This window comes from Gossypium raimondii, chromosome 6 (assembly GCF_025698545.1).
Source record: "Gossypium raimondii isolate GPD5lz chromosome 6, ASM2569854v1, whole genome shotgun sequence".
Taxonomy (NCBI): Eukaryota; Viridiplantae; Streptophyta; class Magnoliopsida; order Malvales; family Malvaceae; genus Gossypium; species Gossypium raimondii.
In genome coordinates, this window is record NC_068570.1 from 3129561 (window position 1) to 3142634 (window position 13074).

Genomic DNA, 13074 nt, shown 5'->3' on the forward strand with positions numbered 1-13074 from the left:
AAATGCCCCACGCTTCGAGTTTGCGGTTTCGAGGCTCTTTTTCTATTAACTGAAAAAATTAAAATAAAATCAAATTACCCTATAAAGAAAGCTAAGTACCTAACCAAAAAATTAGGGTTAATTATGTTACACGTCCCCATGTTACGGTTTATTAGTCCCTAAATTGTAAAAATTTTTGAATAAATTTTCAAAATATCAATATAGTATTGGTTAGGTTTTTCAACCAACTTGTCAGCTTAAACATTAAATACAGAGGCGAAGTTAAGAAATTCTTTTAGAGGCTAAAATTAAATTTATTTTTATGAGAATTAAAATATAATTTTTTTATCATTGCAAACTTATAATTTCGTAATTTTAGGATTAAATCACAAAAAAGCTTACATTTTGGACTACTTAAAATGTTAATTTTATAATATATTAATTTATAACATTTTAAGCTTTTATTTTATCTTATAGAGGAAGGCTTTAATTGGATTAAGGGAAATTCAATGGAGACCAATAAAGAAATTTCAAAAACGACAAATATAATTAGGCTAACAACCTTATTAATTAAATGATAAGTCGCGTCAACGATTATACTAAAATATATATTCCTTTTCAAGAGAAAATTAGTTAAATTTGAGTAAAAATGCAAATATTAATCTTTTAAAGATTAGCTGATGCCATTTATAAATTATTTTATATTAAATAAAATGACGAGTTTTTTCTTTAATCGTGTAATACAATAACATAATTTTTCCCTTTTGATAAGAGCTATTCATAAGCAAATTCTTGAAAATTAATTTAATATTTGTAATATTTAATTTTTTTCGGAATTTAGATAGATATTTTAATGATTGAACTAAGGTATTTTTAATATCCGTTTTATGGTTCATAGAAACTAATCTTATAAGGGTTCGTGATTGTTCTTTCCAACAATATCATTTTCAAGATTCAAATTGAGTCCTTCCCTTAACAGTAAATTATGTCTTATTGTTTCAAAAAAAATGTCTTATCATTGTATTCAACATTTGTTGATATGAAATCGATATTTTAATTACCATTCACCACGAGTTCAAAATGGATGAATATATTAACAATTTTAAATTTGAATATCGAATTCATTAAGCGTGTTACTTTTTAAAATTTTATATTATTTACTTACTAAATAAATATTTAGTGAATTATGATAATTAGCTGATAATTTATTTAATTTAATTTATATTTAAATAATAATAGTCTAATTTAAACAAATAATAAACATATTTTTATAAACCAAACCTTTGAATTTGAATAATTCAATCCAATCCTCTTCTTTTATTTAAAAAACAAAATTAATAATAAATATAATAATAATAATAAAACACTTGGGTATCCTTAAATAGAAGCATGCACATCAACCACGTGAATGTGCATAATTAGTAATAGATTAATCCGTAATATCTACCCAAACCAATTTTATATTTTAATATAAATATAAATATTAAGGAATAATTCACATGGATTAAATACATTGAACTTATCACATAAAATAAAATTAATTAGCCTATGAGATTTACTTACTTTTGTCGAAAGCTATGCTCAAAATCGAGAAAGTATGAGGCAAGCATTTTCTTATTTTATAGGAAAAGGACACAATTTGCTTACTTAAAATATATACTATGGTGGTCCGTTAAAGTTTATCACTACGATAGCAACAAATTTCAATAATAATAATAATTTGATTTTCAACATTTTATTTTATTTCAATAGAATTTAAATGTTTGTTATAGTCATTAAATTTTGGTACTTGAAGGTATGATGTTAAATTTTTAGTATTTGACCCATGTTTTAGAGTTGACTCAGTGAAATTTCGTAAATTAGTTAATAATATTAGTAATTAACTTTCATCAAATCGATTTAAAAACTCGAATTAAATCATATCCATCAAATTAGGCGTAAAATTAAATAAATTCACAATAACACTAATTTTATTATATTAACTAAATTATGAAAATTTCAAACCTAATAATATTAGTGATTAACTTTCATCAAATTCACTCTAAAACCAGGATTAAAAATTAAAAAATTAGCACCGTAATTTTTAATAGCAAAATATATAACTTTTATCAAATACAATTATTAAATTGTCTGAAACTTGAATACCCAATTAATATAGGGTAAACTATCAAAATTGTCACTTTTGTTTACCTCAGGTTATATTTTAGTCACTTATGTTTGAAATGCTACGTTCTAGTCACTTACGTTATCGCGTTTTAACATTTTAGTCACTGAGCCGTTAATTGTCGTTAACGGTGTAACGGTAAGTTGACGTGACACGTTAAATCATCATTTCAAATAAAAATTTTCTATTAATTTATACAATCGGTCCTCATATTTTTTCGTTTTGAACAATTTAATTTTTTTTCTTTTATGTTCTTTTAACTTTCTTTCTTTTTCTTTATTTTCCATTCTCTTATGCTTCTCCATTTGTTTTCCTCCTTCTTTCTAAGAGAATGAAAATAAAGAAAAAAACTTAAAAGAGCATAAAAGAAAAAAAATTAAATTGCTCAAAATAAAAAATTATAAGGACCAACTGTAGAATTTAACTTAAAATTTTCATTTGAAATGATGATTTAACGTGCCACGTCAACATACCGTTAATGATAATTAATGGCTCAGTGATTAAAATGTTACAACACGATAACATAAGTGACTAAGACGTAACATTTCAAACATAAGTGACTAAAATGTAACTTGAGGCAAACAAAAGTGACTATTTTAACAATTTACCCTATATTAAGCTTTATTAAAAATTTAGTTTCAAGTGTAAATATATATGGTTTTTTTAATAGATTCCCCAAAAATGCCGTAAAAGAACGGGACATTTGTTCAAGTCAAAAGAATTTGCATAAAGAGTTTTGTACTAGTCAAACATCATAATCTAGATTAACACTTAAAAGACATAAAAAGGAAATTTTATGAGGAAACAACAATCTTATTTTAATAATAAATGATAAATTAGGAAACCCAAAATCCATAAACATCTAAATTAAATCAAAAGAATAAATTTTATTAGAAAACAACAATCTTATATTTTAAGCAAATTTTGCTAAATTAAGAAACACAAAACCATCAACATCACTCATTTTTCTAAAGGCGAAGATAAGAACATATCTAAACCGTTCAATACTAAAATATCAAATCTCTAGGAGTTTTATTACAATATGGTAAAGATAAGAAGAAATTTTATATTTATAGTAATCTTTTTTTACCCAGTTATCTTGGATTTTAAGTGTTTTTGTACTTACGTTGTTAGTGGTTATAAAAAAATCTGAATAGTTGAGTGACTATTTTGTAAATTTTATAATTAAATGACAAAAAAAGAAATTCACTAATAGTTGGGTGACCATTAATATAATTTAACCCAAAATTAATAATTTCTTTTTCAAAAAAAATATTTTTTAATAAAGCAATTTAATCATGGAGAGGAGGCTATCTCCTTCAAGAGAAGTCTTTAAAGTATCATTTGTTTAGAGTTGACGAGCCTTTCAATAGGCTACTATTTCCCTAATCGAGGTTTTGTCTCCCAACTATGTGAAGAACCTGAGTGCTTGAGGCGATGGGTTCAACAAAGCGAGAATGCTTTATTGAGATGGTTCATGCGTAACGTACAATCACTTACAAAGAAAATATGAGCATTTGCACTTGGTAGGGTTTAAGCTCATGCCTTACAATATATAAGGCACTTGTGGACAACTACGCTATCACTAAGACCAGCCCATGCATGTTCTATCTCAACAAAACGTCTCTGCTCTATTGAACCCACTACCTCAAACACTCAAGTTCTCCATAAAATCTTAATCAAAGACAAAACCTTAATCAAAGACAATACTAATCTGTCGAGAAATCCATTAATTCCAAGTAAATGACACTTTAAAGACTTCCCTCAAAAGAATCAGCCCCTTCAACCGTGATTATCAATCAAGCTTCAATTATTAAATTAAACAATAAAGACTAAAATTTTAAACATACAAAAATATAAGAACTCAAAGCAAAATTAGATAAAAGTTTATTCATGCACAAAAGGAAACGTCACATGCCGTCAATCAAAGCTAACAGAAAACCTGTCCAATCCCGTTATTTGAAAAAACAAAATCTAAGAAAATAAATTTCGTCAATTTTCTAATTCACCTTTTATTATTATTATTATTATTATTATTATTATTATTATTATTATTATTATTCTATTTATTTGTTTTTTTGGAATTTTCCCGATGACGATATAGCCCCTTCTCATTCGCCACCATTTCGACGGCGAGACTGTAGTTATTTAAATCTCCTGTTTTTTACTTTTTTTTCTTTCCTCCCTTCTTTTAATACGAAAAACCCGCGGGGACTCCCAATAGCCATTACTGCTGCTATCCTACGCCTAGGTGCGCATATCCACAGCTCTACGACTACGTGTCATCTCCAGTTTGCTTCTAATTTTACGTGTGCCGTTTTTACGCAACGACAGGTCCACGCATCCGGTGCACGTTAGCTTTCAACACCTTCTTCACCTCCCTTCTTTTATATTTTAATATTTCATAATAAATATTGCCACCGTTTCTTTCTCTTAGCTGCACTACAGAAAAAAAAAAAGAAAAAAACCCTTTGAAAACCTTTTTTAGACTTCAGCTTTCTATTCGGTTATATTACTAATACTAAAAGCCAAGCCAACTTTACGTTGTTCTTTCGATATTATAAGCCTTTTGTTTTTTCATTCATAAAATTTCATCAGTTTCGCTGATATCATCGGGTTTTTTTCTTCTTCTTTTTATCAGAGCTTGAATCTGGGTTTTTGGGGTTCTTTTTATTTGTAGCTTGAATCTGGGTTTTTGGGGTACTTTCATTTGCAGGAGTTGTACGGAATGTGAAGGTGGTTTTTGAGTTGGGTGTTGAAAGGGGAGAAAAGAACGAAGAGAAAAAGAGAGTGGAGGGTAAGTGATCTCGTGAGGCCCGTGAGAAAATGCCTCATCGAACGACTTACTTCTTCCCTAGGCAATTTCCCGATCGTGGGGTCGAAACATCTACGAAACAACTATTGGATCACGAGAAAAAGGTCGATAAAGAAACATCAGCCGTAGCTGCTACAACAGCGGCTAGTGAAAATGACCGGAGCAAGTCGATCTCAAGGGCGGCTGCTCAGAAAGAGTTTGCGGTGGAAGCTGTTAAGCCTGATTACTCGCCGTTGTCGGATCTTTTCACCGACGAGAAGCTTCAAGCTAAGAAACAACAGCTCGCTGCTTTCCGCGATTTGTTATTCAAGAAAAAAACTACTACTGACAGATCACGTTACGTGAAACCGTCGATTACTGATCATCATCATGAAGATCGCGAGTTGTTGTTACCTCCAGAGCCAGCTCCGACGCCTCCTCCTCCTGTGCCGGAAACCGCCGTCGTTGTTAATGACCTTAGTGTTGACCGAAACTTTGACCGCCAGGTATCACTGCCGAGGTTCTCGAGTGGTAGCAGTTATGAAGGGAGCTTGTTTTCTGGGACGACATTGGATTGTAACTTGTCAAGTGAGGTTAAAGATACATGGACTAAGGACTCATCTCCAGCGGCTGTGCCGGCGACAGGGGAAGTACAGGAACCGGGGTCGGAGGAGAAAAAAGATAGCTTAGCTCTCAAGTCAAAGGAGAGTTATTATTTGCAGATTATGCTAGCTAGAAGGCTTACTTCTCACGCAAGTCTCCTCAGTGAACCCTTGCTTTTACAAGAGTTTTGCGGACCTGGTGCCACCGATGCAGAAACTGTCTCTTATCGTCTATGGGTATCTTATTTTCTCGTCATTGTCGCTTGATTTTTTTCTCATATCCTGAACTTGATCTTAATAGTTTCTTTTAGGTATTGAATGTGAATATGTGATTGTTGTATGCTTAATTTGCAGGTTAGTGGGTGTTTATCCTATAGTGATAAGATTTCAGATGGTTTTTATAGTATTCTTGGGATGAATCCATATCTATGGGTGATGTGTAATGAGTTTGAAGAAGGAAGACGCTTACCACCTTTAATGTCCCTTAAAGAAATTGAACCCAACGAGACATCTATGGAGGTTGTTCTTGTTGATAAACGCGGGGATAACCGTCTCAAAGAACTCGAAGATAAAGCACAAGAGTTATATTGTGCTTCAGAAAATACCTTAGTGTTGGTTGAGAAGCTTGGAAAACTTGTTGCTATATACATGGGGTAGGTTTCTCCCTTTTTTCCCTTAAGGGTTAATTTTTTTCACTATTTTTTAATCTATTTTCCTTTGTGTTTGAATTGTTATATATTTAGGGGAACTTTTCCGGTGGAGCAAGGGGATCTTCACAAACGCTGGAAATTGGTCAGTGCGAGATTGCAGGATTTTCATAAGTGTATTGTACTTCCCATTGGCAGCCTATCCATTGGACTTTGCAGGCATCGTGCAATCCTCTTTAAGGTGCCAAAACATAGCCTTTTTTTGTTGGTCTAGCTTATCATCTCAAATACTTATGATCAACCCACACGCACACAAAGAAAAACACTAGAGAAAAGGTTGTGATGGAAGAAGTACTGATGTATAAATTTGTCTAAATTCAAACCCTTGTTTTGTATAGGTAGTATTGAACGTTAGACGTTTATTTTTATTGTACTTTTGAAGTGGTTGGGTGTTTAAATCTTGGGTTGAACTTCTAGTATTAGGTCCCCTATAGCATCGATGGAACTATATTCCTTGTTTTGTTTTTGGCAACGACTAAAACTTTGAAAAGGAAGTTCAAAGTTCAATTGGGGTAGAAGTAACTGCTAGTAAATGCTGGGATGTAGAACAGTAAGGCAGATTGTGCTGGGGTAAAAGTTTGGGAACTTTTTGAGTGATCCTAGTTTGAGAAGGGTTCTTCATATGTGATCTTATTTACCCTATATGTTTGTTTCTCTTTTTCTCTTTTCTTTGGTCTGAAATTCTTCTGGAATGAAAAGCATTTTCTTTGTGGGTGTATATATACTGTATGTATTTTTGAAGGTCTGGATTGGATAAGTTCTCTTTTATTTTGACTGTAAGTGAGTGTTTCAAAAATTGTTTTATTGGAAATGACTCTCTTGTATAAGTTTCTGTTTTTCTTATTCTCTTTTCTTTGGTCTGAAATTCTTCTGGAATGAAAAGCATTTTCTTTGTGGGTGTATATATACTGTATGTATTTTTGAAGGTCTGGATTGGATAAGTTTTCTTTTATTTTGACTGAAAGTGAGTGTTTCAAAATTTTTTTTATTGGAAATGACACTCTTGTATAAGTTTCCAGTAACAAGGACTACCTTTTCCTATAGTACAAGAACTTTTTAAATCATATATGAATGTCTTTAGCAGGGGGCATTGGTATTGCAACTGAATTAGGAGCATCAGTGACACCCAGAACTATAGCCAGTCTATTATGAGTTCTCCCTATTCCATGATCATTCAGTGAGGTATTTGTAGCCTGCCATGGTGAATTCACAAGGTTTTGTGAAATATTTGATTCTTATGGGGTCCTCATGGGAGGACCAGGCCATTTCCCCTCTTAACAATTATTTTTTCATTTTTTAAGAATGGATTTTGCTTTCTGAAACCCGGTGTTGTAAAATGAACTTTTAAAGCTTTTAGATAGACATCTTCTCTTCTTCAGAATTTAAAATATTTAAAAGACATTAGCTTGTTCCCGAGTGTTCCACTTCATGATATTCTCTTTGCTAGACCAGGATACCTGATGAAGAATGAGTGTTCGATTTTATCGATTTATGAGTTTATGCTGATGTGTAAAATGTTCGTGTACTTATGGCCTGGTCACCCTAAAAATGTAGATGTCTTGCAGCGGATGGCTCTGGTTTGGGATTTTTCACTAACATGGTGTATTGTTTACATATTCAGAAATTGGCAGATTATATAGGCTTGCCGTGTAGGATTGCTAAAGGATGCAAATATTGTGCAGCAGATCATCGTTCTTCTTGCCTTGTTAAAATTGAAGATGACCGACAGTCATCAAGGTAAGCTACACAAAATTTTAGTTATTCTACTTAATCTTGTTCAGTTGTCTGAGCGGTGTAGTTATTTTACACTTAATATCATCACAGTTCTCACCATTCCATTATATTGTTATGTCAGGATATAAAGAAGTGCACAAAACTTCCTTTTTTTAATAGAATTTCATTCGTTTCCAAAATTTTCTCTTTCTTTTATATGTTTGTTGCTAATACATTGTCTAGCAGGGAATATGTAGTTGATCTTGTTGGGGAGCCAGGAAATGTGCATGGTCCAGATTCATCTATCAATGGAGGATTCCTTTCTGCCATGCCTTCACCATTTCAAATTTCTCATCTTAAAGAATTCCAGCAACCTTCCATGGATAATTCATCTTACTGTCAGATAATAGACTCAAAGAGTTCTAGTTCTCATTATGGGAATCCTCTACATTCTGGTAAGTCATTTGGATACATATTCTGCAAAATAAATCAAACTCTTAAAAGTGAAACTAAACAGTGAAGTTCAATCTCCTGCAGGTGGCGTTGAGAAATCTCAGCAGTTGAAGGACAATGGTTTGCTTGGAAACCAAAAGCCATCAATACATGCAGCAACTGACCGAGATTCTTTTGGAAAGGGGATGCCTTTGGAAACAGCAGCTGGATCAACAATGAATTCTAGACATTGCAGAGATAAAGTTGCCAAAGAACAAACACTTAAAGAAGAAATTGGTTTATCTGGAAGTCCAGTGGTAAAAAGTGAAAAGCAGTTGAAAGTTAACTTACCTAGTCAGTCAGATCTAGAGGAGATAGGAGCTGAACTTGATAATCAAGGCAGGTTCTCCACTGTTTCCATCCCGAGATATCTACATCTTGAACCTTCTCTTGCAATGGACTGGCTTGAGATATCATGGGATGAATTGCGTATTAAGGAGCGTGTTGGTGCTGGTACTTCTCTTAGGCCTTCTTATTTGGAGATAAAAATACTTCATCTTTCCTTCTCTTCAAGCATTTTAAAAATTGGCTCTCTCAGAAGATAAACAGTGAAGCTCATACTGACTTTTTTGTTTCAAATCTCATTTTGCAGGCTCATTTGGAACAGTTCATCGTGCTGAGTGGCATGGATCGGTTAGTACTTTTTCTTTCTTGCAACTGAAAATAACTGGTGTGTGGATTTAATGGATGATGGATGATTTTGATATAATTCTTTTCCCTTGGTTAATGAATGTATAGAATGCGGGGTTGCTGTAGTCTTATGGTAATAAACAACTGCTGTTCCAATGCAGGATGTTGCTGTCAAAGTCTTGACTGTCCAAGATTTTCATGATGATCAGTTGAAAGAGTTTCTGAGAGAGGTTTGTAGTGGATAAAACCTAAAAAATCAATAAATGTTATAATCCGTATTGTGTTAAAACTTTCCATTTCCTTTGGAAGGTGCCATTTTCTCATTGCATAAGTAATACATGTTATGCAGCAACTATTTCTGTGTATTGAGTTGAGGCATGCTCCTCATCTAATATCGTACCATTAAGTTTTCTGCTTTTTATTCTTATTCTTTTGGGATTCTTTTCCCTGCATGATCTGTTTCTGCGCTTGATCATCAAAAGCAATCATCTAATTATTACTTGTATTTGTGCTTGGAAGCAGGGGAGGATACCAAAAATATTAAAAAATTTCAATTGAGCCCCTTTATGGATAATTAAATTATAAATTTATATATGGTAAAATTACACTTTGGCCCACCCAAAAAAGCAAAAAAAAAATTCTGTTTTAGTCCTATCAACAATGATGAAATCATAAACTAATATGTATGATAAAATTATATTCTAACCTCCCAAAAATTTATTGTTCAATTTTGGCGCTTACTAAAAGAAATTCTAGATTCACCCTTGCATGGAAGGCTATTTCTTAGTGATGCATTGATGTGAAGGAGCACATGTCATGTTACTAACTCCTATAAATTCCTGAGTGAGATGGATGTAGTCATTTGATATTAACTATAACTTCTGTTCATATGCATTTTTCAGGTTGCTATAATGAAACGTGTTCGACATCCAAATGTGGTCCTTTTTATGGGTGCTGTTACAAAAAGACCTCATCTGTCAATTGTGACAGAGTATCTTCCGAGGTAATAACTGTTATATTTTAAGATAATGAAATGATATCTCTATGAGAAATAACACATGGCTGACACCTGGTTTTTGTCATTGTCAAACAGGGGTAGTTTATACCGCCTCATTCATAGGCCTAGTGCTGGAGAAACACTTGATCAGAGGCGGCGATTGCGTATGGCATTGGATGTGGTTCGTACTGTTTTCTACTTGCACATTTTATCTATTGTTGCAATCTGCTGTTAGCACAACATTAATGTTCTATGTTGGAAATAGGCCAAGGGGATCAACTATCTTCATTGCCTTACTCCTCCCATAGTTCACTGGGATCTCAAGTCACCCAACCTGTTGGTTGATAAGAACTGGACAGTTAAGGTATATAAATAAAGAGTTCTTCATTTTGCTTTTTTGTTTGTTTGTTTGTTTGTTTGTTTTGCAATTTTTCTTTTCAAATGAACAATTTCCAATTTCTTATGTCATGCCCAGGTGTGTGATTTTGGATTGTCTAGATTCAAAGGGGGCACTTTTATATCATCAAAATCTGTGGCGGGAACAGTAAGTACTCCGTAACCTCCTTTTCTCTTGTGTACTGGCTTTATAGCTGGTGCACACACCAGTAGGTAGCTTGCTTTTAAAGGCAATTATTTCAAATATATCAAATATATACGTTACCACAGCTATTGTTGGTTTGCTATGTGGGTGATTCCAAATCATGACATTAAATCTATATTAAAGACAACATTCACAATCATTATCATAAAACCCCGTCCTTGTTCAGTTTTGTACAATGATGAACAGATACAATCATTGCAGACTCGCATTCTATATGAAGTTGGATGTTTCTTTCAATCTCATGTACCTTGAACACTTTTCTTCCTATTGCAACAATCAGCATCTAAATCTCTTGTTTTCATTTTCAGCCTGAGTGGATGGCTCCAGAATTCCTTCGCGGAGAGCCTTCAAATGAAAAATCTGATGTTTACAGTTTCGGAGTAATCCTATGGGAACTTATTACCATGCAACAACCATGGAATGGACTCAGTCCTGCCCAGGTTGATAAATTTGGTTTTCTTATTTTTCATTATGGTTCTTTTCTTATTCTTACCAAATGCAATCATAAATATCAACGTAATTGACCAACTGTTGAAGTATTTCAATGCTGTATTTCTTAATTCCGTCACCCCGTTTCTTGTGGTGCTGCAAATTGTAGGTGGTTGGTGCTGTAGCTTTCCAGAATAGGAAGCTTGCCATTCCTCCTAACACCTCCCCCAAGTTGGTTTCCCTCATGGAATCTTGTTGGGCCGAGTAAGTATATACTTTCTCCTAGATATATTCACTGCACTTAATTTTATATGATGATGAGTTAGCTATAGAGACTTCCCTATTCTATCTTTTCTCTGTATGCATCGGTCCGGGTAGGACCAAGCAGCAGCTTTACGGCCAATAAGGAGAGAGATTAGCAGTAGCTTATACTCTCCAAGTAAAAGAGAAATGAAAAAAAAGAAACCCAAGTTTCACTGAACATACTTGAACTTCACGGTCACATCTATCCCGACTAACATGGGGGCCAAGTATTTCTTGGATTTGCTGGAGTTATATTTGAGAATACTAAAAATTCCTGATGATAGTTGCTATATGTGCACTTTTGCAGTGATCCCGCTCAACGGCCGTCTTTTGGTAATATAGTAATAACACTAAAGAAGTTGCTAAAATCTCCATTGTAGCGATGCGGAAAGGAAAACAGTAACAATGGGTGTCGTTAGAATAACCTGAAAGCAGCTGATTTTGGAGATTCCACTAACCTTTGTTTTTGGTTCCAGGCAACTGTAGATGTTTTATCTAACCCATTTGGAAGGCAGTTCCCATTAGAATTTGAGGCCTATAACGATAATTAATAATAAGGGGAAAAAATATAGCAAAGCTGTAATGAGTTGCTGTGTTCATTATATGTAGGTTTTGCATGGGGGGTTGCCTTTTCTTACATAAAGCAATTTGCCAGTGTATGTAAACTCCGAAATGTTTATGAATTCGGATTGGTTATGATATGTTGGTAATTCCCGTTTTGTGTTTTTGGTGTTCTTATTCATGCCAATGATGGAACAAAAAACTTGGGAGATGATTCAGCAAGAAAAAAAGTTTGCTTTAGCCCCTACTTTTCTATTCATTTTGCCGCGTTTGTAATAGACTGGAAGTTAAGATCCTGTCAAATCAGCATTGAATGAGAGTGAGGGTGGCAGTGAGATCGAATAGGTGAGGTATGTGCTTGAATCTGTGTTTGGATTCAAGAATAGGAAGTGGTATTTTTGGTAAAATATATTATTAAAAGTATTTTTATACCAGTTAATAATATATATTAAAATTATGTTTTATTAAATTACTCCAGTGTATGAACAAACAGTTTCTCAACTTCTGTGACGGTGGGATGGGATTGAACCAAAATTAAATTAAGTTGCTCTAGAGATGCCATCGTGCTAGAGGCTATATATTCCACATAAGTAATTATTTACCAATCATAAATATTAAAGATTTTCATTTATTCAACGTAATGTCGTCTTCCTTTATTTCTTTAATAGGAGTCACTTCAAAGCATAGCGTTGACAGTATTATAATTAAATTGAAGAGAGGTAGGGCTCCAAGGAATCTGCAGAGTTGAAAACGTTTATAAAAAGGAGGCTTAACCTTATTCTATATGATGTACTCGCCTTCGTGCTCTGCAAGACCTTCATCTGCAAGTCACCAACCATTTCTTATATTCAGATGACTTAAAAGCTTTGAATGGAGATATTAACAGTCTGTCAAATTTGGATTTAGGGTCTTGCTATAACTAGATTATCACATATCTACGGCATTTATATTAAAATTAATTGTTTAAAATTTATTCCGTCGTGGTTCAAATCGTAAGGTTAAATTTTTATTGATCTTAAATAAAAATATAAAAAAAGTATTTTCATAATATAATTTCCTTTGTATATAAAATAATATGTTAATAAGTTTTAATTAAATTAGT

At 33.1% G+C, this 13074-nt stretch overlaps 1 protein-coding gene across 1 annotated transcript; it reads left to right on the top strand.

Moving 5' to 3' along the window:
* Positions 1-4575: 4575 nt before the first annotated feature.
* On the top strand, positions 4576-12212 carry LOC105773056 (serine/threonine-protein kinase CTR1). The gene is made up of 15 exons (XM_012594667.2): positions 4576-5776; positions 5894-6192; positions 6283-6427; positions 7868-7983; positions 8206-8414; positions 8497-8904; positions 9044-9084; positions 9243-9311; positions 9984-10084; positions 10175-10259; positions 10344-10442; positions 10554-10622; positions 10988-11119; positions 11278-11372; positions 11719-12212. Exons 1-15 carry the CDS (start codon positions 4970-4972, stop codon positions 11789-11791), a joined length of 2748 nt encoding a protein of 915 aa, XP_012450121.1. The 5' UTR covers positions 4576-4969; the 3' UTR covers positions 11792-12212.
* Positions 12213-13074: the final 862 nt, after the last annotated feature.